This window comes from Ambystoma mexicanum, chromosome 3p (assembly GCF_040938575.1).
Source record: "Ambystoma mexicanum isolate Mex_15411 chromosome 3p, UKY_AmexF1_1, whole genome shotgun sequence".
Classification (NCBI taxonomy): domain Eukaryota; kingdom Metazoa; phylum Chordata; class Amphibia; order Caudata; family Ambystomatidae; genus Ambystoma; species Ambystoma mexicanum.
This window is the reverse complement of record NC_090925.1, coordinates 906,616,348-906,643,400: the sequence shown is the minus strand read 5'-3', so window position 1 is coordinate 906,643,400 and position 27,053 is coordinate 906,616,348. Positions and strand designations below refer to the sequence as shown.

At 51.3% G+C, this 27,053-nt stretch overlaps 1 protein-coding gene across 12 annotated transcripts in view; it reads right to left on the bottom strand.

The window, feature by feature from the left end:
* ATXN2L (ataxin 2 like) overlaps positions 1-27,053 on the bottom strand; it is a 1,584,242-nt gene that overhangs the window by 1,310,077 nt on the left and 247,112 nt on the right. For all 12 annotated transcript variants that reach the window (XM_069652163.1, XM_069652162.1, XM_069652157.1 and 9 more), the window contains exon 3: positions 12,437-12,493. In XM_069652163.1, coding sequence (XP_069508264.1) covers positions 12,437-12,493 — 57 coding nt within the window. The remainder of the gene's footprint in view (positions 1-12,436; positions 12,494-27,053) is intronic.

The window sequence follows — 27,053 nt, the reverse complement described above, 5'->3', positions numbered from 1 at the left end:
CAAGCAACATACACATTTATCCAGATTTTGCAGCAGGAGCGCAAGCCCAGAGAAGGACATACAATCAACTGAAAAGACAATTGATAATAAAGCGGGTCCCATATGCACTGATATTCACGGCAAAACTTCGAATTTAGCACAGAGGAAGAGCACACTGAGAATCCAGAAGAAGCTATAAAGTATTGAGACATTTATTCCTATCCCTACTCCAGCTCGAGGTGCAGACCGAAACCGGAATCCGAGGCCAGAGAATGAGAGGGAGGAGCCCGGTGATTGAGAAACTGGCTTTAATGAATCCTTAATGTTCTGCCTTGGTACACGAAAATGTAGTTAAGAAACAAATATGAATGTGTTGATAATGTAGCCTGGGCGGTAGCCTACTGCAGGCAGCCTGGACTCAAACAGCTGCTATTAATGAACTTCAGGAAAGTTCCATGAGTTGCTGTGGGATTGAAATTGGGGCAGATGACGAGAGAGGTGCGGGGGGAGCCTAGGAGGGTATATAAGTCAGAGCTAAAGTTGCAGATGGAGCACAGACAGTACATCAGCAGTGCTCGGGGGAGGCTGGGAAGGACATGGTAGAGTTGAGGGGCACAGCGTAAATGGAGAAGTTGTCCAGGGCGGTGGGATTGTTAAATGTTTAAAATTAGATGGTCATGCTGAAAGCACATGTAAGAAATTCAGGTGCAAGCCTAATTCCTACGCTTATATTATGGAGCAAGTTACTTGCCTGTAACTGTTCTCCAGCATGGGTCTGGCATGGATTCACATGCTCATGAATATTTCCAGTCAGGCTGGGAATCTTCGGTAAAGGAAAAAAAAAATCAGTTTCACTTCTGAACTGTCTTTCTCCTAACAACCAATCACTGGTCTCTGCATCATACTGCCCCCAGCAAATGACTGCCCTCTACCTAAGCCCCTCCTCTGGCAGCCATCTTCAGATTTGGTAGCACGTAAAGTGGCAGTAGGACCAAGAGAAAAGCCGCAGAGCGGTAGGCAGGAGGGTTTGTATGGGAATCCATGCCAGACCCATGCTGGAGAACAACAGTTACATTTAAGTAACTTGTTCCTTCTCCAGCATGGGGTCTGGCATGGATTCACATGCTCATGAATAAAGAATACAGGGGCACACCAGACAGTAACGCCTTAGTTGCATCGATCGCTCTGGTCGAATGGGTTCTCGGACAGCCAGGCAACGGTCGGTTTGCCAACCCGTGACAATGGGTGATGCAGCCAGAGAGCCACCTGGACATGGAAGCCTTCGAGAGGACCTTCCCCATGTTCACAGGGCCAAAGTTCACGAAAAGTTACGACGTCTTCCGAAAACTCTTTGTGCGGTCCACATAGAACTTCAGCGCTCTAGCCACATCCAGCGAGTGCAAAGTCCTCTCAGCCAGCGACGAAGGCGTTGGGAAGAATACAGGTAACACCAAGGGCTTGTTTAGATGAAAGTCCGACAGCACCTTGGGCATGAAGGAGGGGTGCGTCTGTAGCACCACTCTTGTCTCGTGGAATGTCAAATAAGGTGGGTTACAAGAGAGGGCCTAGATCCCTACCACTCGTCGTGCCGAGACGATGGCCACAAGAAACGCTGTTTTCCATGAAAAAAAATTCAGTGGCGCCAAATGCATAGGCTCGAACGGTAGACCCATGAGCCTAGTAAGCACCACATTGAGCTCCCACGGCAGCGCCAGAGCCTTCACCGGCGGGAACTAGCTAAATTGTCATTTGATTAACTCCTCAACCAAACGATGCAACCATAGCAATGATCGTCCAGGAGATCTGGTGTAGCTGGAAATAGCAGCCAGATGCACTTTGATGGTACATGGGCCAGTCCTGCCTTGGCCAGCGATAAATACGGAATTACCTGCGCGGCAGCGACTCGTAGAAGGTCGATCTTCGGGGTACGGCACCAAACTGCGAACCTCTTCCACTTGTGCCGTAGCATTTGAGAGTAGATAAAGCTCGGGCTTGGCGAGCATCTCCTTACAATCCGCTCAGAGACCGTAGCCCACAAACTCTAGTGCTGCAGGAGCCAGGCCTTCAGGTTCAGAGATCCTGGGTCGTGGTGCAGAATCGCGCCTCCTTCCCTAGCGAGAAGATCTGAGACTGCCAGAAGCTTGACTGGAGGGGACGCTGACATGTCCAGAAGGTCCAGGTACCATCTCTGTCTCGGCCAGTCCTGTGCGACGAGGATCATCCTGCACCGGGACCGTCTGAGTTGATGGACTAGCCGAAGTAGCAACAGCAACAGGGGCAATGCACACAGAAACAGGCCGTCCCAGGGGAAAGAGAATGCGTCCCCCATGCTCCCCAGCTGGGGAAACCTGCTGGCGAACCTCCGGCACTTGGTGTTTGTCGCTGTCGCAAACAGATCGATCTTGGGATTGCCCCATCTGTGGGACAGGTGATCCACTTGGTCCTGCCGAAGTTCCCACTCCTGGCAAGCGCGTAGCTCACTGCTGAGTCGGCAATGGCGTTCTTCACTCCTGCTAGATGAAATGGGATGAGGAACATCCCCCGGCGCTACGGCCCAGTTCCAAAAGTCCTGCACCTCTTTGGAGAGTGTCGTGGATCTGGTTCCCACCCTGCTTCCGGATGTAGAACATCGTGGTGGTGCGGTTGTCCGTGAAGACCCATACCACCTTGCCCTTGAGAGGCGGAAGGAAGGACTTGAGGGCTCAAAACATGGCCTGCAGGTCCAATACGATGTGCAAGGACGTCTCCTTCGGTAGCCACAGGCCTCTTGCATGAAGACTTCCAGAGTGCCCTCCCCATCCTTCAAAGGAGGCGTCCGTCGTGACCGTCTCCTGATGAGGTGGCGCCCGGAAATCCGAGGCTGCGGACAGATGTGTGCATACTCCTCACAACTGTATCACTCGACGGAAACTCTTGTCAAGTGTGATCTTGTCCTCGAAGCTCCCCGCCACTTGTATCCAACGGGCTTCAAGGAACTCCTGCAGCAGCCGCATCCGTAGCCTGCACAGCTGAATGAGGTATATGTATGACGACATCATGCCGAGTAGGGACTTGATGGACCTCACCCTTGCGACTTTCAGGGCCAACAGGCGTAGTACCTTGCCCAGGATGGTCGCAATCCTCTCCTCTGACAGACGCCAGGCACAACATTGTTGAGTCAGGCTCCCAGGAACCGTGCGCCCTGCGATGGAGTCAAGCAGGACTTTGCAAAGTTTATCGAGAACTCCAGGTCCGTCAGGAGTTGGACTGTCTTCGTCATGTGGTTGACGGCGATGTCGAGTTCGCCCGGATGAGCCATTCGTCCAGGTATGGGCACACGTGGATCCTTCGTAGACGCAGCTGTGCCGCCATTGGGGCCAGGCACTTCGTGAACACTGGTGGTGCGGACTTCAACCTTGAACTGGTAATGTTGTCCTTGAACCACAAAGCGTAGGTACTTGCGGTGTCCCTGGTGTATGGGGATGTGAAAATAGGCATCTTCCAAGTCCAGCGATGACAGAAAATCCCCCTCTTCCAGCTGCCCCAACACATGCTGAAGAGTCACCATCCAAAACTTTTGGGAATTGATCTACTTGTTCAGACGGTGGAGGTCCAGGATGGGCCTCCAACCGCTGGTGGTCTTTCTGATGAGGAAATAACGAGAGTACAACCCGGAGCCTCTTTGGGACGAGCTTGATCACCCCCTTATTTAACATGGCCCATACCTCTAGCAGCAGCTGAGGGAAGTGGTTTTCCTGACGGCCACTGGTGGTATCCGTGGACACTTCCGTTGAAACGGTAGGGTGCGTCTGTGGGTGAGAGCGTCCAGCACCCAACGGTCAGTGGAGATGGTCTTCCACATGCTGATGAAGTTCGCTAGCCGGCCTCCCACCGGGATTTGCCGCCAGAAATCCGAAAGGACGGCCGTCGTTGAAGCATGCCCAAGTCACGAGCTGTCTCAGTGTCTGCTTTGATGGCCTAGAGAGACTCGTCCACAGTCTTTCAAAGCCATTGTTCCCGTCGAAGGGCATGTCAAACACCTTCGACTGAACATCCTGGTGGAAATTAGAGGCCCTCAGCCAACCTCGCCGAAGGCAAACACCGTTGCCCATTTGGTGGAATCCTGTGTCGGCAATGTCCATGTCCACTGTAATGGCGTGATCCGAAGCCACCTCGCCTTCCTGTAGAATCTCCAACGCCTCAGCCCTCTTGTCATCAGGAATGAAGCCGAGGAGGGGGCCATCTTGAACCTAAATTCCCTGTCGTAACGCGCCACGATGGCAAGGGCGTTAGCGGCTTTGATGGTCATCGCTGCCGACGTGATCACTTCGCCCCATGGCAGCCAACATTTTCCCCCTCCCCGTCAAGGAGGGTGGGGGGGGGGGGGGTGCAGTCAACGAGGGTGAGCCCGAAGACTTCTTGGCCGTCACCAAAACCACAGAGTATAGACCTGGCTGGGACCATTAGCACTTGGGCGCAGAGTTCGGTACTCTGTATTTCCTCTCGTAGCGATCCCTCTTCGCCGGAGCCGATGAAGGGTTCTTCATGAGGGACAACCCCTTATCCCAAATGTCATCCAATAGCGGGATCGAAAGCACAGTCTTCCTCTTCGCCTGCCTGCGCTGGTAAAGGAAACCCTCTTCTCCTCCGGGACAAGCTGGAACAGCTCTGAGGCCCTGGAAATCATGGTGTGGAAGGAGCCAATCGCGTCGGGCGGTGAAGATCTGGCTGGCGGAGACTGGAGATTCTCCCAGGCGTCAGTCGTCCATGTGTCCGATTCCATGTGACCCTTTGGGGTGGAGGGGGCGAGGGGTGAAAGAGCGGAGGGGGATAAACTCTCCTCCTCTTGCATGGTGGTTCCTCCGAAGGACCCAGCACCGCAGGACCACCGCTGGTGCAAAAGGCATCCTTGTCTGGATTTCCGAGCACAGGGTATGCAGAGCCGTAGGAATGTCCTGTAACGCTCACCTGGTATCCACGGGGACATCAGCCTTTTCTGACCTCTTACAACCTCGAACCCTTCCCTGGAGGCTATTCAACTGGAGACTGGGCCTGAAACACAGGATTGGTAGAGTTTAACTCCCTATTGTCTCTGTGCTTGAACCCCTTCTTCCCCGGGGTCCAACCCTTCCCTTTGATCCACAGCTCACCTTGTTTTCTTGGATAGTGTGCTCTCCGTCCTGCTTTCAGTGTGGGCTCGTTGCTGTCTAGTTACTTCACTGGCCAGAGTATGACAGGTAAGTATAATGAGTCTTTTGAACAGTTCTCTAACTTCGTTTGTTTCCGTCCTTAGATGATGGGCGGCGTCCGGGGATGGCGGCGTGCTGCTGAGATGAGTAGCGATGAAGGCGAGTGAGAGCGCGATGCACCCCTTTTGTATTTGTATTGAAATGAGTTCTTTTTCTATGTCTTTTAGGTGCCGCAACATTCTCAGCGCGGATGCCGGTTATGAAGAACAAATGCGGTGGGTAAGCGTGGTATGCGGCGCCTCTAGAGGTTTCCACGCTAACCTGGAGTGTCTTTTCCCTCTTGCAGATGGATGAGAAGTTCCGGAGACAGAATTCCCCCAAGAGCGGCTGAGAATCAGGTAAGCGTTTGAAGCTCGTACAGTCTTGAAAAATGAGCGAAGATTTGCTGAAAGCTTACTAATGCCTTTTTTCTGTTCTTATCCCTTTTCCTTAGGAAGCAGCGTGCCGGGATGGGAATGACACCGCCGAAGAGGCCCGCAGAACAGAAGGAGCGATGAATGATGGGCAGAAGCGCTGCAAGGTAAGGCTGTTCCTAACGGTGGTCTTGTTCTTGCAGGAGCTGAGCGCGGAAGAAAGATGCAGGCCTACTGGAGACCGATCCGAACACAGCGAGTGTCATGCTGCAGGTGCAGAAAACGCAAAGCATGTTTCTCAGCCTGGGTCGTGGCTTAAATAATCTCTGGGTATCCCAGGTGTCTTTGGGCTGAACCACACCCAAAAGACTAGACCGTACATGCAGTTCTGGGAACCAAAATATGTGGGGGCATCCATCTTGTCTCCATCAATGCACTACAAGTCCAATCCCCAATGTTATCCTATGGGAGTGAGTGAGTCTGGTGCCACAAGCACCAAGTCTGACTCCAAGTGGGTCTTTGGAGGGATGGAGAGGCCCTTGAGGGCCATGTAGGTGATTGTGGCCTGGCTCCAGCCTGACATCTTGGAGGGCTAGGGACATGAGGGGCAGGAATCATGACAATGAATTGGTTATTGACCTTGAAGGAGCGTAAGCTGCAACTACAAGGGAAGTTTTACTGGGGGATGGATCGGAGGGGCGATAAGGAATATGTTGGAGGAACATCCCATCGAAAGAAAGTTACAAGGTAAGAAGTAACATGTTCCTCGAAGGGATTGTGTCCTCTGACGTATTCCTTATCTTGATAGACTCCCATAGCAGTGGTGTGTAAACGGAGGTGGGAGTAAAATTGAAATGTTTCCCTTTAAGAATGAACAGAGTAACACAGCTTTGCCAAATCTTGTCTCCTGGCTAGAGGAGGAATCCAGATTGTAGAATTTTGTAAAGTTATGTGCGGACGACCATGTGGCAGCCGCACATATGTCTCGAATCTGTAGCCCTCTTTGGAGGGCCGAAGAGGCTGCGATACCCCTGGTTGAATGAGCCTTAAGGTGTTGAGGGGGGATCTTTCCCTGCCAATTTGTAGCATTCTAGAATGGCTAAAATAATCCATTTGGAAATGGTCTGTTTTGTGACTGGCAATCCTAATTTGTGTCCTGCATAACCTATAAACAATTGGTCTGCTTGCCTAATCCTAGCAAGTCTGCTGACATAAAAACTCAAGGCTCGCCTTGGATCTAGCCTATGTAGCCTCTCTTCCTCTTTCCCATGATGGGGAGGAGGATAGAATGAAGGTAATGTTATCTTCTGAGTGATGTGAAATTCAGAGACTACCTTTCGGAGGAAATTAGGCTTCACTGGTAGTACAAATTTGTCTTTGTGAAAAGTTGTAGGATGAGGTTTGCAAGATAGAGCTTGTAATTCGCTCACTCTTCTGGCAGATGTCAAAGCCACTAGTAAGACTGTTTTAAGGGTGAGAAATCTTAATGAACAAGAATGGAGTGGTTCAAAGGGAGTACCCATCAGGAAATGTAAGACTAGATTTAAGTCCCACAAGGGAACTTGGAACGGCTTTGGGGGATAGACATTAGTCAACCCCTTCAGAAATTGGATTACTATGGGTAATTTGAAATATGATGGCTCCTTCGCAGTGCGCTTGAAAATCGACAGCGCTGTGAGGTAGCCCTTGATCGTACCAAGTTGAAGACCTAGATTCGCCAAATAGAGCAAAAAAGATAACGCCATTGGTGTACCACATGAAAAGGGTTTGATATTCTTTTCTCTACACCAGCTGCAAAATCTGTTCCAACGGCAGCTGTATAAAGTCTTTGTTGCTGGCCTTATAGCCGAAAGCAACACCTCCATGTCGTCATCTGGGAGGTCCCAATCGTTGTAGCTCAACCCTTCAGAAACCAAGCGTGAAGGTTGAGGGTTCTGATGTCTGGATGGAGAACCTGATCTCCCTTCTGTGAGAGAAGATCCTCCCTGTGTGGAAGACGAATCGGAGGACAGATGGACATATACAGAAGGTCCGGGTACCACGTTCTCCTGGCCCAGTCTGGGGCAATTAGGATCATAGTCTTCCGGAATCTTCTCAGCCTCCTGATCATCTGAGGAATAACAGGGACTGGAGGAAACGCGTACAGGAGTGGAAACTCCCAGTCCACTACGAACACGTCCCCTAGAGCTCCTCTCGGAGGAAAACTCCCTTGAACAAAACTGATCGCACTTCCTGTGGATACTGGCGGCGAACAGATCCACTTGAGGGGTTCCCCAAAGGGTGAAGATCTCTTGAAGGACTTCCTGAGCTATCTACCACTCGTGGGAGACTGCTCTGCCTGCTCAGAGCGTCCGCTGTCAAGTTCTTCTCTCCGGCTAAGTGAACTGCCGATAGAGATTCCTTCTTGAATTCCCCAAAACCAGAGCTGCATCGCCTCTCTGCACAGTGGCAGTGATCCTACGCCACCTCTTTTGTTGAGGTAGTGCAGGGCCACTGTGTTATCCATCATTATTAGGACATTCTTCCCTTGTACAGACGGCAGAAAAGCCTTCAGCGCTAGTCTGATAGCTCTCAGCTCCAACAGGTTAAAATGAAGTCTGGACTCCGATGGAGACCAAAGACTGCTGATGGTCAAGTCGATGGCATGAGCTCCCCACCCCGTGAGTGAGGCATCCGTGACTACCGTTATGTCCAGCCATGGTTTCCAAAACAGTTCTCCTTTCAAAATGTTCTCCCGACAAGCCCACCACTGAAGGACTCAAGCCACTTTGTCCGGGCCCTGAAGGAGATTTGGCATTCTTCCTGAGAATTGCGACCACTGGGTTCTTAGTGCCCACTGGAGAGATCTCATTCTCAGGTGAGCCTCTGGCACAAGAAAGATGTAGGATACCATGAGGCCTAGCAACCTCAAAAATTCAAAGGATGGGAGACGTTGGGCATTTTGGGGAATACCAACCCTTGTTCCTCTCGGCTACAGGTACCGGTTCTATGGCACCTTTCCCTAGCAGGTCTAGAATCTCCTGCGAAAGGAGCGGATCTGGAAACTTCAAAGAGTTGTTCCCCGGTGGATGACTGAGGGGTGCGTAGAAAAGGCAGCCAGTAACCTTGGGCAACTGTCTCCAATGCCCAAGCATCTGACGTAATAGCCTGCCATTCCGTCAAATGTTGAGTTACCCTGCCCTCTACTGGTGTCTTGTGAGGAGAGACCTCAGAGTGGTTTGGATGCGGCTGACGCAGATGCCGAGGGCAAGGAGGCACCTGCTGCTGCGGCGGCTTTTGTACTTTTAACCCGTCCACTGCGGGTGAATCGTTTATGGCCCCTTTGGACCGGCTGTCCTCTGCCTTTTCCGAATGCGGAATAAAAACGAAAGGACCTACCTCTCCAAGAGGTTCCTGAGGGGCGATAGAGTTTGACGGATTGCAGCTCCAAGAGATTTCGCTGCTGCCTTGGATGTTTGTAACTTCTCTAGGCTGTCATCAGCCTTCTTACCAAACAAAGAAGTGCCGTCAAAGGGCATATTCAAAAGTCTGGCCTGTACATCTGGAGCAAAACCAGACTTTCGCAACCACGCAAATCTGTGGATTGTAGTACTTGCCGCTATGGCCCTGCTGATACTGTCAGCAGAATCAATGCCAGTTTGAAGGGACTCACACATTGCGTCTTTACCATCTTTAACGATGTTCAGAAATGCTTCCCTTTCCTCTCCTTCCGGGAGACAGTCAGCCGCAGATGACACACACTCCCAAAGTGTATGGCTGAATCTTGCAAGTAGCATTAATGGATTTAAGTGCCATGCTACATGCCGAGAAAACCTTTTTTGACATAGCGTCAAACCTTTTATCATCCCTGTCTTGTGGAATAGTAGGGTATGCAGATCTACTGTTTGATGAAGTTGCTGCTTGTACAACCAAACTCTCTGGGGTTGGAGGTTTGCTCAAATATTCAGGGTCGGAAGCAGATACCCTATATATGGCAGATCGTTTTTTTAACTGCTGGGATAACCTCAGGGGTTTCCCAGTTTACAGATATTTTTCTCTGCAATGCTGTATGAAAGGGAACCACAGGATCTTCCTGTGGGCCTTTAAGTAAAATATTCGTAAGATCATCCTGTTGAAAAGAAGGTGAAGGTGTAGACCACCTCATGAACTCTTATTCTGGCCATTAGGACCCTATAAGGGGTCTCAGCATGTTCCCCTGGGTCTGGTTTAGCGAATTCTACTTCTGGAGAAGTATCTAAACCACTTGCCTCATGCAAAGCGTCTTGAAGGTCCTTCAATCTATTCACTTCAGAGATAAATTCCTCTGGTATATGTGTAGTGGTCCTCTGTAACCGAAAGGGTCTCTCATGGTCAGAATCCTCCCCTACCTCATATATAGAGGACAAAGCTCTGAAATAATCTGACCTTGGGTATGGTTTAAAACCCATTTCTAAAGCAGACGGGGCCAAACTTGTAGTCACCGGTTGAGAAAACGTTGAAGTTGTCAAGGCGGAAGTCAAAAGCTTTGATGAAACCGAAAAAGGCGTCGAAAAAGAATGAAGAGGCCTCGAAGAACTCGAGAGGATCGGAATCCTACTCGGAGTCGTCAAGGTTATCGACGACATCCTCGAGGTAATGGTCGAAGCCCTCGGTACGTCTACAGACAGATGTAGTAACAGCAGTAGGTCTGTCCTTTATCGGTGTCGACAGCGGCGTCGATTCTTCAGATTTGTGTGTCGACGGGCCCTTTGATAAAGGGGTTGATGATGCAGATTTATGAGTCGAAGGAACCTTCGATGACAGCCTTGATGACGCAGTCTAGCTGCCTTTGCTCGAGGGTTCATGATGCTCACGGGCAGTTTTTCGCTGGGTGCAAAAACTCACTGCGTTTCGATTTTTCGGGTCTTTCACCCAGGGATCACCTTTAGTCATCTCTGAGGGGGTCGAGGCCACGTTCTCGAAGATGCTAAGCATTTTTTTACAGAATTCCTCCCACTTAGCTGGAGAGCTGTGTCTCGTGGGGCAGGTGACCCTTTCCGGGGAAGTAGAAGAAGATGAAGAAGAGGGAGATCTACAATGCCTCTTTTTCAAGTGTTTAGATCTCGAAGACTGATGGGAACCGCTTCGAGACCTTGAGCGAGAATGTCTTACCTCTTTCTAGCTTCCCCTTATGCTCCTTCAAGGCTTTCGCCATCATGGACATCCAGTCCTCGCATTCCGAACAGTGATGCTCCGATCCCAGGCACCACAAACAGATCCTGTGAGGATCCGTCAACGACATTTTCTTCCCACAATCTCAACACTTTTTGAAGCCGGACCGTGGGGTCGACTATTCGCAAGAGGAAGCCATCCAATGAAGAAGATCTCTTCGAGGAATAATAAGAAATACTTGAAGAAAGAACTGAGCAACACTATTTCGAGTCCCACGAAGCGCGGAAAAACGGAACTCGACAACGGACGCTGCGCGTGTCTATTTATACGCACAATGACGTTGGCGCCGATACGGAGGCTGTCGAGGGACACCAACTCGAGGGACGTCGACGCACAGCACCCTCTACTGAAAAAAAATTCTGAGGCCAGCAAGCTGGAAGTGATTATCAAGATAAGGAATACGTCGGAGGACATGATCCCTTTGAAATCTAATTTTTGTAATTTTAATCTCTAAACAGTACAATAGAAAAAAATGACATGCAACTTTTAATACATCTAGGACCAAATTGAACAAATCTATGAATCTTGTTATGACAGAAAAGCATTAGCACCAAAGACAGCTAAGGAAAACGAATCAAAGCTGGCCAACTTCTCTACTTTGATTGGAAGGATGAAATATTTGATTAAAAACATTTGCCACTCAGATGATTTAGATGCCAGAAAAGAAGAACTTAGTTTAGCATTTCAAAATATGGATTAAACACATTCAGCATTTCAGAATTAGAGATCATTTCACTTGAAAAGGCACTAGGCTCGATTTAGGGACATTTATTGAAAACCCCAGTACATGGAGCAAAGCATGGGTGCTGGTAGCACAGTTTGGTGCTGCTCCCAGTTAAGAGACGGGCATCAGTGAAGGGTTAAACAGGTATTTCCTTCTCGCACAAATCCATGGCCATCACTGCTAGTACCTTTAGGAACACACATGATGCAGATGTTATACCAAAAGGCCGCCCTGAACGACCAGTGCCTGTCCTAGGCCTTAAACATTGAAGATTTGCAGTTTTTTCAAAAAAAGGAAATATGAAAGTGCATCTCATGTTCAGGCTGGGTGGTTTTCTAACAGTTACCGCTTGTAAGAGTCTTACTCTGAACCTTTGGCTTGAGTAACTAATGTTAGGCTGGGGATCCAGGACTGGGCACAAGTTAGCTTTTTGGGAACAAGGAATTAGACAATAGATCCCTGGATTTAATTTGTTTTGGATGCACTTACTCTATGGCCGTCCCTTTTGAAATAGTGTGGCTACGTGCATGAATAGAGCCAGTGGCGTTAAAGCATTTTTTAAATCTTTTGGCGAAATTATGTATTGCATTGTGAGAATTCCATTCAGTATCCTCTTTACAGCGTCTACTTATCCACTTTTCAGTGGCTATGCCCACCCATGCGTGGGCACGGCTCGTTATAGGTAAGGAACAAAAAGTGTGTGCTGCCAATTATGAGTTCATATTGTGGAAAAGAGCACATGTTGACCAAAAGAACCATTGCGGATGTCAAGTACAGGAACTGTCAGTTTACACCGGTCATCAAATCCACATTTGGCAAAAGTGCATATGGAAACAAAAGAATAAGCATCTTAATATTTTTGCTACTAAAGTGAACCACGTTGAACATGTACAGGCTATTAAAACAGATCAGTCCTCCCCCAAATCCTGTTCTCTAAAGTTAAATTAAAATACATAACTTACCACAACAGCTGTTAAAAAATGCAACATTCTTGTATTGTTATAGACTCCTTCATACACCTAGAAAACAGCATTTAATGAAGTACAGCATTAGTAAAATTCACATTAAACCCCAAAGATCAACTCCACCCCAAAGAACAAACCGTTTCTGCACACCAATGCCACCTTAACTGGAAGATCCTAATCACCTAAAAAGTACTAATCTTATTAATAAAATGAAGACTCCACGCACCAACTTCGCGTTTAACCCATCTACTTATTCAAAACAAGGTAAAGCTACTTGTAAATCCTAGTTCTCAGCCACTGGTATAGTCATTATGCTCAAACTTTGCAATAGTGCAGGATACCACAACACATAATACAAATATATGTAAAACCAAAAACCTGTTCCTCATAGAATTCCAAACCGTTCCCCAAATCTGCACCAAATATCTTAGTTACCTGTTAGGACCCTCTGGACATCACTGGCTACATTACATGTGGACACCCCATACCATTCCCCGGATTTCAGCCCCTGCACAAATGAGATGGTTGCCGAAAAGCAGTGAATCAAGGTGGTCGTAGAAGAACCAGACCGAGCTCATTTCAACCGTCTGGAAGCAAGGAACACAACTCTATGGTCCTGGGTGAAAACCACTTCAAGGCCCTAGGATGCACTGTTTCCGAGATATTGGCATGACAATACACTGCGCAAATCTGAGTAAACAGGTGGGGAGAGCGCACAGAGGGTCCCATTATGCTGCATACTGCAGCACGCCAACTCTCACACCTCCCCTCAAGTCTGCTCCGGGGTAGGTAAGCCAGCCACATGCGCCCATTCTCAGTGCAAAGCACATCAAACGATGAGCGACTCGGAACAGTGACCTACAGGATAATGTATTTACTTATCTGTAACTGTTGTTCTCAAGCATGGGTCTGGCATGGATTCATATGCTCATGAATATTCCCCATCATCAGGCTGGGAATCCTCAGTACTTTCGTTTACAAACTGTCTTTCTCATATAAACCAATCACTGAGCTCTGGGTCATACTGCCCCCAGTCAATGACTGCCCTCTCCCCAAGCCCAATCCTCTGGCAGCCATCTTCAGATTTAGTAGCATGTAAAGTGGCAGTATGACCAAGAAGAGCCGCAGAGGGGCATGAGGGAGGTTTTGCATGTGAATCCATGCCAGTCCCATGCTGGAGAACAACAGTTACAGGTAAATAACTTGTTCCTTCTCCAGCACGGGGTCTGGCATGGATTCACAAGCTCATGAATAAGGAATACACAGATATATACATAAACAACCACGGGAGGTGGCAAGGCTTAACAGAAGCAATTACTCATCTCCTCAACAGGCTCACCTTCAAGCGAACAGGTAACTTAGCACTGCTTGGCCGACTCTGGACTCCTCTCAGGAATCTCTGTTGACGCAGTAGAACTTCGTGAAGGTCTTGGTACACCTCCACGTAGCAGCGCTGCACATGTTCAGCAGAGGCATATCCAACAGGAACGCCGTTGTCGCAGCGATCGCTCTGGTAGAATGGGCTCTCGGACAGCCAGGCAGCGACCAGTTTGCCAACCGGTGACAATGAGTGATGCAGCAGCAGAGCCATCTGGAGATGTAAGCCTTGGTGAAGGCATTCCCAGTGTTCACAGGACCAAAGTTCACAAAAATCTGAGAAGTCTTCTAGAAAATCTTTGGGCGGACCTCATAAAACTTCAGTGCTCAAGCCACATCAAGCCAGTGCAAAGTCCTTTCAGCTGGCGAGGAAGGAGTCGGAAAAAAACACAGGCAAGTCCAAGGGTTTGTTGAGATGAAATTCTGACAGACCCTTGGTCATGAAGGAGGGGTGCGTCCGCAGCACCACCCTCGTCTCGTGGAAAGTCAAATAGTGCTGCTTGCAGGACAGGGCCTGCATCTCACCCACTCTCCTGGCATAAGTGATGGCCACGAGAAAAGCTGTCTTCTAAGAAAGGAATGAGAGGAGCGTGATGCATAGACTCGAAGGGCCCCCCCCCCCCGATGAGCATAGTCAGCACCACATTGAGTTCCCACGCCAGAGCAGGTGACTTCACCGGAGGGAACGATTCAAACAGTCCGTTAATGAACTCCTTGACTAGATGAGAAAGACCTAAGAGAAGACCGTCACGGAGATCTGGTGTAGCGGGAGGAAGCCACCAGATGCACTTTGATGGAGGCGTGCGCCATCCGACTTAGTCAATGACAACAAGTACGGAAGGACTTGGGGGGGCCGTGACCCTCAGAGGGTTAATCTTCTGCGACCAACTGTGAAACGCTTCCATTTGTGCCCGTAGCATATGAGAGTCAACGCCCTGGCCCTGGCAAGGAGCTCCCTGCAGTCTGCCGGAAGCTCGTTACCACAAAACTATGATGCTGCAGGAGCCAGGCCTTCAGGTTCGGCGATCCTGGGTGATGGTGCAGGATTGCGCCTCCTTCCCAGGCACGCAGATCCATGACCACTGGTAGCTTGACTCGAGGTGACAATAACATGCTGAGAAGGTCCGGGTACCAGATCTGCCTCGGCACGCTGGCGCGACGAGGATCATCCGGCACAGACGCCGTCTGAGTTGACCGATGACTCGTTTTAGTAGAGGCAACACGTACAGGAACAGGCCTTCCCACGGGAAGGACAATGAATCCCCCCCATGCTCACCTCCTGGGGGAACCTGCTGGCGAACCTCTGGCACTTGGTCTTCATTGCCGTCACAAACAGATCGATCTGCGGTCTGCCCCACCTGAGGAAGAGGCTGTTCACTCGGTCCTGCCGAAGCTCCCACTCGTGGCAAGAGCGCAGCTCCCTGCTGAGGGATAAGGCGAAAGTGTTTTTGACTCCTGCCAGGTGAAAAGGAATGAGAAACGGGGGGCGTGGCTTGGCGGCCATGCGAGAGTGAGCAGACTCCGAGGAGCTCCCACCAGATCCGACCAGAGATCCTGAGAAAGGCGTATTTTAGTAAATAAAAAGACAACAAACGCGAGGAAAAGGCGTCGGAAGATCCAAGGCACACACGGGAGAAGACCCGAGGAAAAACGGAGACCAGAAGGGTGAGAACGAGAAGGGAGAGAAGCGCGCGGCACCACCAACAAAATGGCGGACGCGCAGCGTTGAAAAGAGAACCTCGTCCCGAAGCACGAAGAGGGCCGAAGAGCAAGAGCAGAACCGGACGAGACAACTGATCGAAGTCCAGCGCAGGCAAGACCGAAACACCACCGGAGTGGCAGAAACCCGAGACGCCGACTGCAGGGATTGCCGCGTAATACCGACCCGGAGAAGGTGAAGACGGCACGGCTCGAGAACGGGGAGAGGCCCGCGGACCGGAGCTGGAGAACAGCTTTTCCCAGCCGAAGCGGAGACGAGCAGCAGCGGCAGTGGCAGCAGGACCCCGGCGGTACTACGAAGAACCTGAGCGGAGAAGAAGCGAAGGCGAGGCGAGGGGCGACCCACAGATCGAACCCCAGAAGAGCGAAGGTGAGAGATAACGGCGGAGAGTCAACAGGGCGACGTGGGACCCCGAGAGACGAGGTGGTGAAGACCGGGAATCGACCCGAAGACCGGACCGAGAGAGCCCCCCCTTGATGCAGAAGCGGCGGAGGCCCAGCTGAACAATCGGAGAATCGGAAAGCGAGGCAGAACGGATGGAAAGCGGCCCACAGACCGAACCGAGGCAGATTCCCTCGCGTTGAAACGGAGGTGAGCGACAGCGACAGCGGGACAGCGGAGCAACGAGGGAACCCACAACGGCCAGACCATAGAAGAGCTTCCCCCGACCGACGCGTAAGAGAGTAGCAACGACAGATTGGAGTGCCGAAGAGGAGCCCTTACCTGCCAGTCCGGAGCGGAACCGAGGGGGACAGCAGATCAACGCCCGGCATAAGCAGGATCGAGGCGTCACCCGACCGACAGCGAGAGGAGGCACTGACGGCAGCAACGGGAGGGAAAGCCCGAGACAGCACCACGGAAACGGCGCGACATCGAACGAGGAAGGGGGAAGGCGTCGAGACCTACGGTCAGGAAGCAGCCCACAGATCGGACCGAAGAAGAGCCCTTCCCTGTCGCAGAGGTGACTAGCTGATCCTGAGAGGAGAGGCAGCGAAGAGACACAGGAACCAGGCCCAGGGAACAAGAAACATACCGCAGAGCGGGTCAGGGAAGCCGAGACCCAACTCTAAATACCCAAAGAGAGGGGGAAGAGAACACCGGAAAGAGACACGGCAAACGGACAGAAGGGGTAAAGTCACAGGGAGATATCGCTTAATAACAAGGTAACACACACAGGAAGAGCAGAAGCGAGTGGGGGAACTGAAAAGGGACCCACTGCAGCGCAAACGGAGCCAAACTGAACAGGACCCAACTACAGGCCAAGAGCAGTGGGCATTAACATGCCAGACAAGCCTAAAAGCGGCAGAGGGAAACAAACAGTCATGGAGACATACACCCGGAAGAACGACGGCCAGCAGCCGGGGGCTGAGGAGAAAGACATGCCGGAGTCATATGCCACGCAAGGAGAGATCAGGCAAGTGGAAAGCAGTATACTGGAAGCCATAGGGGCGTTAAAGACGTCGATAGAAGGAAAGCTAGATGCAGTGATGGTAGATGTGGGACTTCTTAGACAAGACACGAGAAATCTGGCGGAAAGGATGACAACAGTAGAGCAACAAGCACAGAGTAACTCAGTGGAAGTGTCCGCCTCGCGAACACAAATGTCGGAAGCACTGGAAAGAATTAATATACTAGAACGCAGAGTGGAAGACGCAGAAGGCAGGGCCCGACGCAACAACGTACGAATAGTGGGGCTGCCAGAGGGAGAGGAAGGAAGGGACCCCACGGACTACATAGAGAACCTCCTGATCCAAGAAGTAGGGGCAGGGACCCTGTCCCAGGGCTTCGTAGTAGAAAGGGCACACCGAGCGCTGACTAGAAGACCGCGCCCAGGAGCACCACCAAGACCAATGATAGCAAAAATTATGAACTTTAAAGATAGGGAGAAAATCCTGACTTTCTCGAGAGAAGGAGGGAACATCACAAGGAACGGGGCCAGGATAACAATATATCCAGACTATACGGTACTGGTGCAAAAGCAGAGGGCCCAGTTCTGGCAGACTAAAGAGCGCCTCCGGGCGGCAGGGGTGAAATTCATGCTGCTGTATCCAGCCAAACTAAAAATACTGCATGACGGGAAAACACAGATCTTCGAGACAGCGACCGATGCCCAGGAGTGGATGGATCAGTGTGGGATTCCACAGCCGGCAGAGAGGAACGAGCGAAACAGAAACCACCCCCAGCAAAACAGAGATTAGAATCGAGCACAACAAACATACCTAACGCTACGGGAGCAAGAACGAGACGGTAGAGATGCCCTACCGGGAAGTTATGAAAAAAGCAACCGACAGCCACCAAGTTGAAAAGCCCATAGCAAAGAGACTCACAACGGGAGCACGAGACTTGGAGAAGGGGAACCGCCAAGACCCACAGAGAGGCCCCAGCAGAAACAATGTTCATAGTGTCAGTTTCAAGACACTACGCCGCGACAGGCAAGGCCGAGGAGGAGAAAACGGCACCTGGAAAGCGACGGAGCCCGAGCAGAGGAGAGGAGGCTGGGCGTTTGTTGACGTTATTTAGGTTAACAGTTATAACAGTTGGGAAGTTAAGGCAAAGCCCACAAAGAGAGGAGGAGAGCAGAACAAGAAATAATAGTTGTCACACACAAAGAATCAGCAAGGAAAACAAATTCAGGGGACAGTACCCGCAAACAAAAAGATGGCGGGAGGCACGAGACAAAAAATTCAACTGCCAGAAGAAGGGACACAGATCCCCGGCAGGAACGCACCGTGAGAATGAGACACCGAGCGAGCCCATGGGAAAGAGCAGGCCGCAGGCGCCAGTCCCCACAAAGACCAAGATGTCTTAAGAATTGTTACGTGGAATGTCAGGGGGATGAACGCATACGTCAAGAGGCTAAGGATCTTTACCTGGCTAAACAAAACAAGGACTCACATTGCACTGCTGCAGGAGACGCACCTGACGGCGGAAAAACAGGCCAAAATAAAGGAAAAATGGGGAGGCCAGATGTATAGTGCAACGTATTCCAACTATGCCAGAGGAGTCATAACCTGGGTCGCCCCGGGCGTCCCATTCCAGCTCATCAACCAAGAGAAAGACACAGAAGGGAGAATCCTGGTGGTCCATGGGATGCTAGAAAACCGGGAGATATGCCTCGTAAATACCTATGCCCCTAATCACGACGCTACAGCCTTCTTCAGAACGCTCCCGCCCCGGCTGGCCCCGTACAGGAATGCAACGATGATTTGGGCAGGTGACCATAATTGCACACTGGATCCCCGGCTGGACAGGTCGGACGATAAGTACAAGAGAGCGGCACCGCCAGCGAGAGCACTACAACAGATACTAGACCAGCTCGGACTCGAGGACGTCTGGAGGAAGGTACATGGGGAAGAGAGGGGATACACACATTACAGTGCCCCACATAGAACATTCACACGGATTGACTACCTGTTCACGGGCAGGGAGACACTGGGAGAATTCACTGAGGCATACATACACGCGCGAACCCTATCTGACCACGCCCCCCAGACGATCACATGGGCGCACACACACAGGAGAGCCCCAATACCAACATGGAGATTGAGGGCAGAGGCTTTACTGGACACGGGCTTCCAGGAACACATCCAAAGCGTGATAGAAGACTATTTTGAACATAATGAGGGTAGTGTGGAGAGCACAGGAACGGTATGGGAAGCCTTCAAAGTGGTAGTCAGAGGAGAGGCGATGGGGAAAATGGGAGGTCTCCGACGAGAAACCCTAGCACAACTAGATGAGATAGAAAGGAAAATTGAGAAAGCGGAGAGACAAGCGGGGGAAAAGGGGGCGGAACAAGAGAACCTCACCACCCTGCGACAACAGTGCGTGGAGACCTGGGAAAGATTGGGACGCCTAGACTACGGGAAATATATACAAAAACTACATGCTGAGGGGGATAAGCCTAGCAGACTCCTAGCCTGGCTAACTAAGCAGGAGACTAAGCGGGAGCCAATTAACGAAATTCAGAACAGGGAAGGAGAGGTGATAAGGTCCCAAGAGGGAATAAACGAGGTGTTCTCGCAGTTCTACGAGGACTTATACTCCAGGGTCCAGGAGGCAGAGGAGGGGGACCTGAGGGAAGCCCTCGCGGAAATCAAACTCCCACAATTGACGGAGGAGCAGGCCCAAACATTAGATGCCCCTCTCACTGTGGAGGAACTAACGGAGGTTATCGCCCAGCTCCCGACAGGGAAATCTCCGGGGCCAGATGGGCTCCCGGGGGAATTTTACAAACAATACAAAAATGATATAGCCCCAAGACTACTAGAAACATTAGAAGAAGCATACGAGATGGGAAGACTCCCGAGCAGTATGTCAGAATCCATAATAGTCCCGATCCTTAAACCGGGCAAGCCCCCCCTCGAATGCGGTTCCTACAGACCGATTTCCCTAATAAACCAGGACTCCAAGATCCTGACGGCGGCACTAGCCAACCGCCTGAAAAGAGTGCTACCCACCCTGATCCACACGGACCAGACAGGGTACGTGCCAGAAAGAAACACGTCCTGGAACCTGCGTAGACTCCATTACGTTATAGAAAAGACAAACCAAGAAGGTGGGGAGTGTGCTGTAGCTTCACTGGATGCAATTAAAGCATTCGATTCGGTGGGATGGGACTGGCTCCTGGGGACGCTCACCCACTATGGGATTGGCCAAGGGTTCACAAGATGGATAGAACTACTTTACAGAGACCCGAGAGCGAGAGTCAAGACGGGTAGACAAATCTCTAGAGAATGGAGCATAGAGCGAGGCACAAAGCAGGGATGCCCCCTGTCCCCAATGTTATATATCCTAGCTCTGGAGCCATTCGCAGTATTCCTAAGAACGGATTATAAAGACACAGGCATAGAGATAGACGGGGAAACACACCAGATATCCATATACGCAGACGACATACTCCTTTACATACAGAACCCACGCACCCACCTGCAGGACCTGCTGGAGGCGCTGCGCGCATTCGGGAGGTTATCTGGAATAGTGGTCAACAGGGAAAAATCAGTGCTGTTTCCCCTGGCAGACCTACGCGCAGTGCCGACAGATCAATTACCACCTCTGGGCATCACGTGGGCCCCGAACACCTTCAAATACCTGGGAGTGGAGATCTATCATGACACCATGGAAACACACGCAGGTAACACACAAAAAGCTCTAGACAAAATTGAAAAGGCTATGAAATTCTGGCAGACGCTGCCGTTAGGCATGATAGGCCGGGCGGCACTACTAAAAATGACAGTCCTACCCCGACTCCTATATTACTTCACGAACATCCCATACAACATACCAAAGCCCTTTTTCAAGCGCCTACACACCATAGCGAGAACCTTCCTATGGGGAGGGGGACGGAACAGGGTGGCACTAAGCACACTACAAAGAAGCTATGAGTGGGGGGGCATCAAACTCCCAGATTTCGAGTATTACTATTTGGCAGCACAACTCCAATTTGTGGTGCGATGGCTGGGCGAAGAGACCTCAATAGACGCAATAATTATGGGGCCAGCACTCCAGAAGTATCACCTGAGAGAGCTATTATGGGTCAACGCCGCCCAAGCCAAAGAACTGCCCAAAATAGCCCAACTAGGCCGAATACTATGGAAAAGAGCCTGGAAGACACAGGGCATACGAGACCCCTGCTCAAGACACATCCCACTGGCGGGGCTGGTGGACACCCGAGTGGCCAGCCTGACCACGTACAGGGCACAATGGGAAGACAAAGGCGTGGCCCAAATTGGGGACCTGTGGCGTGACGGACAGTGGGTGGACTTCCAGACCCTGATGGATGAACAAGATGTACACAGGGGCCAATTCATCCTACACAATAGCCTAGTCCAGACAATAAAAAAGAGGTGGAGCGCTATGCCAGAACCCGAGGACGCCGAAGGAGAATTAGAGGCATGGTACGATATATCCGAAGGAGGTCACACGGTGTCCAGACTCTACGAGCAAATACTGGGACACACCAACAAAATGACACTAACAGCACGGAGGAGATGGGAAGAGGAACTGCAACAACCCTTCGAAGACGAGGAATGGAACAAAGTCCTCATGTACACAAAAAAGGTGTCCAGAAACGCCAGGTTCAGACAACTGCAGATATACATAGTACATAGAGCATATCTAACCCCCAAGAGAATGTCAAAGATAGGAGAAGGACAATCCCGGAGCTGTCCGCGGTGCGGAGACGAACAGGCCGACATGGTGCACATGTTCTGGTCGTGCCCGCAAATAGCAGACTTCTGGAACACGGTGAGAGAAAAAGCGTTGACAGCAGACATACAGATGCCAGCAAGAACGCCAGCAGCATACCTATTGGGCCTGTTCCCAAGAGGGCACCGGCAGATGACGCATGTGGCAAAAATGAAAGATTTAATGACGATACTAGCGAAACGCCGCATAGCGATGGCATGGAACAAGAGAGAAGGCCCTTCGAAGGAAGGATGGTGGGCCGACCTACAAAAATGGGCAATAGCGGAGACGGCAGTCTGGGCGAGAGCTACACAAAAGGGAGAGAGCAACAGCGGAGCCAGACTACAAGCATGGAACTCCCTGGTGCAAGACCTGCTTGGCAGTGGAGGCGATGACGATACGACTGACAGTAGCGATCCAGGGGACACAGAAAACGACGAAATTGAACCGCCCACGTCGGGAGGCACTACATAACTCACAATGGAGAGAACTAAGGGGAAGGAAAAGAAGAGGTTGTGACCTGTGCGGACTCTGAACAGTGCAACTCCAACTGGGAAAGACCAGCAAACACACGCAAAGACAAGGCCAAGGGAAATTTCCGAGGAAAGGAGTAAGGCCACTGGGAGACTGGCCCCTCAGCCACGAACTTGACAACGACCGGCGCCGGCCCCGAGGCGGCAAAGGACCAAGAACATAATGCGGCTGCCTTTAGGGAGAGGGAGGGGGGAGGGAGGGGGGAAAGACAATGGGAGAGGGACTTTCGTTTCTGTTTTTTGTTTGTTCTCTCCCATCCCTTTTATGTTGTAAAACCAATAAAAAGAAGTTAAAAAAAAAAAAAAAAAAAGGAATGAGAAACAGCCACTGGGCGACGGCCCAGTGCTACAATTCCTGCGCCGCTCTGGAAAGCGCTGGGGATCTGCAGCCCCCCATGCATTCGGATTTAAAACATTGTGGTGGTATTGTCCGTGACGATCCTCACCACTTTGCCCTTGAGGGACGGAAGAAACGACTTGAGGGCCCAAAACACTGCTGTAGTTCAAGGAAGTTGATGTGTAGCATCTTTTCCTCCGGCAGCCACATGCCTCTGGCGTGGAGACGTCTGGTGTGGGATCCCCAGCCCTCCAGGGAAGCGTCCGTCGTGACTGTCTCCTGGAACAGGGGGCTCTGGAAGTCCGTGCCCCCGGCAATGTTGGAGCACATGACCCACCACCTTATCGCTCGACGGAACTCCTAGTCGAGCACGATCCCATCTATGAAGCTTCTGAACACTGGGATCCAAACAATGACCAGGAATTCCTGTAGCAGTCGCATCCACAACCTGCAGTGCTGGAACAGGTGCATACATGACGACATCATGCAGAGCAGCGACATGATGGTCCTCACTGTGGCAATCTTCAGCGCCAACAACCGTTGCACCTTGCCCAAAATGCCCGCTATCCTCTGCTCCGTGGGGGCAGCCAGACAGGACACCGCGTTGACCCAGTCCCCCAAGAATAGCGCGTCCTGCGATGGAGTCAAGCAAGACATTGCATAGTTCACCGAGAACCCCAGATCCGTCAGAAGTCAGACAGTCCTCAAGTGATGACAGCTCCGTCCCTTGCCCTGGCCCGGATGAGCCAGTCGTCGAGGTACGGGTACACATGCATCCCCTGTAGGCGCAGATGGTCCGTCACCGGAGCCAGGCACTTCGTAAGGACTCTGGCAGCCGACTTCAGTCTGAAGGGGAGAGCCTTGAACTGGTAGTGCTTCCCTTTTATGATGAAGCACAGGAACTTGCCATATTTTTCGTGAATGGGGATCTGGAAGAACTCGTCCTGTAGATCCAACGACAACAAAAACTCTCCCTTCCCCCGTTGGCAGAGCACGTCATAGACGGTGACCATCCTAAATTTTTGGGAGTTCAGGTACTAGTTGAGTTGTCGTAGATCGAGAATTTGGGCTCCAGCCCCCAGTCTTCTTTCTTAATAGAAAGTATCTTGAGTAAACTCCAGAAGCCACAGAGCTGCTGCAGAACCAGCTCTATCGCCCCTTTAACATGGCCCAAACCTCCAGCAGCAGCTGAGGGATGTGTTGTTCCTGCCGGGCCACCGGTCGTATTCACTGACACTTCTTGCTGAAACTCCAAACTGTGTCGGTGGACGAGAGCATGGAGAGGTTTTCACATGCGCTATGTTTGCCAGCTGGCCTCCCACCGGGATGCAGCAGTGCAGGCCCAACGTCTTGGCCGGTTCAGTCCTTGGGAGCCTCTACGACAGCCACCTCCGAAGGCCTTGGAGTGACCCCTGTAGGCTTCCTGGGTCATGGAACAGGAGGGCTGGCGGTAAGAGAACGATCTGCTGCCAAAACCCTTCAAAGATCAGCCTGACTTCCCTCCTGAGCAAAGAAAGGACAGAGCTGTAGCAGCGTGCCCGGGCAGTCTGTGTCGTCTTGATTGCCTGAAGAGATTAATCGACGGCCTTTCGGAAGAGATTGTCTCAGTCGAACGTCATGTCCAGGACCCTAATCTGGACCTCTTGCCTAAAATTGGTGGCCTTCAGCTAGCCACAACGCTGGAGGCAAAATTCCCATCTGGCGGAACCCTGGGTCCGCAATGGCCAGGGCCACGGTAATGGCGTGCTCCGACACCACCTCGCCTTCCTGAAGGATCTCTAGCACCTCGACCAGTTAGTCCTCGTGGAAGAAATCCAGGATCAGAGCCATCTTGTACCATAGCTCCCGGTCGTACCTGGCCAGGATAGCTAAAGCATTGGCCGCCTTGTCCGTCGTCGCCGCCGAGTAGATGACCTTTCTATCCACGGCGTCCAACTTCTTCCCCTTGCTGTCTGGGGGAAAGGAGGCTGAGGACGATGGGATGGAGACTTCTTCTGCGTAGCAGCCGAGACCACCGAGTCCAGTGATGGCTGTGACCGTAAACACTTGAATGTTGACTCCGGAACCCAGTATTTATTTTCAAGCCGGTTCCTTTACGCCAGGGCTGTGGGAGGGTTCTTCAGCAGCGCCAGCCCCTCATCCCAGATGTCGTCCTGGAGGGGCATTGCCAGAATGGTCTTCCTTTCTGCCTCCCGGGGTTGATACAGGAAGCCCTCCTTCTACGTCTCCTCCGGTGTGAGCTGGAAGAGTTCCGATGCGCGGGCGACCTTTGAGTAGAATGAACCCACTTCGTCCTAGGGAGACACCCTTGGAGGCGGAGAGAAGCCGCTCATCAGCGTCCGTTGTAGCCATGTCTGTCCCCGTATTCCTGAGGGGGAGGGGGGGAATACCAGCAGCCGGAGCGGAGGGTGCCTCTTTCTTTTCTTCGGCGGTGGTGGTCCTGTAGCGATGGGGTCGTCGCCAGGGGCGATGCCGTCGGCATCCTCTTCTGAATCTTTGACACCAGTGTGTGGAGTGTCGAGAGAATATCATGCAACAGATCTCTGGGAGGTGCCTGGGGAGTAGGGTCGCTGGGCCCAGTGCCTATGTCGTCATCCCCGCCGACGTCATCATAGCCGCCTCCGGCGGGTACCTTCTCGACGTCCCCATCGTCGTCCCGAAGGTCTTCCGGGATGGTGTGGATGGAACCCTCATCCACCACGTCGGAAGAAGAAATATCCGTGCTCTGGAGTTCTTCTACAACCCCACCCCACTTTACGGGTCCTGAGGGTCAGTCTCAGGCGAAGGGACAGCATCCTCTTTTCTGGGGTCTTTTCCACTGGTTTGGTCGAAGAGCCACTCTGGCCGCAGTGCGAGTACACTGGACCGTGTCAGCCCCTTTCAACTTCGAAAGGGTGGCCACCACCAGCTTGATAGATGAAGACGATTTACCCTGTATCACCTGGGCATTGACGGGGCAGGTTGGACACATTGTCCTGTTGTGTGGCCTTCTCCGGTTTCTCCCACAGCTTCCCCGGGGTAGCTGACTTTCTCATCGGCTAAGAGCTGGAGCGATGGCTGGAGACTGAGGCTGTTGGAGATTAACAGGCCCTGGCCGTCGCGGGACCCGCTTGTACAACAAAGCAGATGGAACCAGACTCGCAGTGTTTGGCCTGGTCTTGGACCCCACCGGACGGGGCACCCTCAAAAACACTTAGATGCCCGCTCTGGCTGGCTGGCTGGATCCGGAGGAGGCATGCCCCTGTGAACCACATGGGGCAGGGGCCTTGGCTTTGAGCCACGCTGCCAGTCTGATGTGCCGTTCCTTCATAGTGCGCTTGGTAAAGCCACGACAGATCTCACAATCTTTCTCCCTGTGCGTCGAGTGAAGACAAAGGCACTGGGGATGCTTGTCCTCCATGAAAACTTTCTGCAAACATCAGCTGGTGCATAGCTTGAAGAGGGAAACCCCCGTCCTCCGACATAGTCCGGCGTGCAGTGTAGGCCCGATGACCTTCTGGAAACCTCTGAGAAAAAACTTGACGATTCCGCCCTTGAGAGGAGATAACAGATGCCGAAAAACGGATCCCCGTTAGTTGGATTAAGAAACGATAGAGCACACGAGCTCAAACAAACAAAAATAGTAATTTACTAGCAAAGAAGTGCGAAAAACGCACTCTAAAAGCTCTAAGAGCGAAAAGCAAGGACTCCAAAACCTGGACGTGCGGTAAAAATCTCAAGATGGCTGCCAGAGGAAGGAGGGGCTTAGAGAGAGGGAGGTCATTGGTTGGGGACAGCATGATCCAGAGCTCAGTGATTGGTTTATAGGAGAAAGATGGTTTGTAAACGAAAATTATACTGGTTTTTTCCCCCCCTTTACCGAGGATTCCCAGACTGCCGCAAGGAATATTCACGAGCATGAGAATCCATGCAAGACCCCATGCTGGAGAATATTGATGTTGTACAATCAAGTATCATGTCAGTCTACAGAACCTGTACGAGTATATGTGAAATGATACACACAAAATCTGTGAAACATCAATGTGGTCATACAAGAACTGAACAAAGCTCAGCATTAAGCATCTCGATGCCTGAAACAAAACTCTAAGGCCTCGAAAACCAGGTTTCCATGCCCTAGGATACAGAGCTTCTAAAAATCTGCACCGCAACGCACCATTCCAGGCTGAAGTGACAGAGCACAGAAGGTCCCATCATGCTGCAGCAGGACAACTCTCACCTCCCCTGTACGACTGATCCAGAGTATGTAAGCCAGCCACAGGCACCCATTCTTAGTGCAGTTAACTTCCGAGTGCAAATCACATTAAAGGATACTTGGAAATGGGACCTACAAGACCATGGATGGTTTTCATAAGCAACGCACCAAGGACCTACAGGATCATTGTCAACAATTGGTGAGTGTTATGTCCGTCCACAGAACCCCTGTGAAGAACGGGTTCTTTTTGCATTTTATATGACATGCATTAC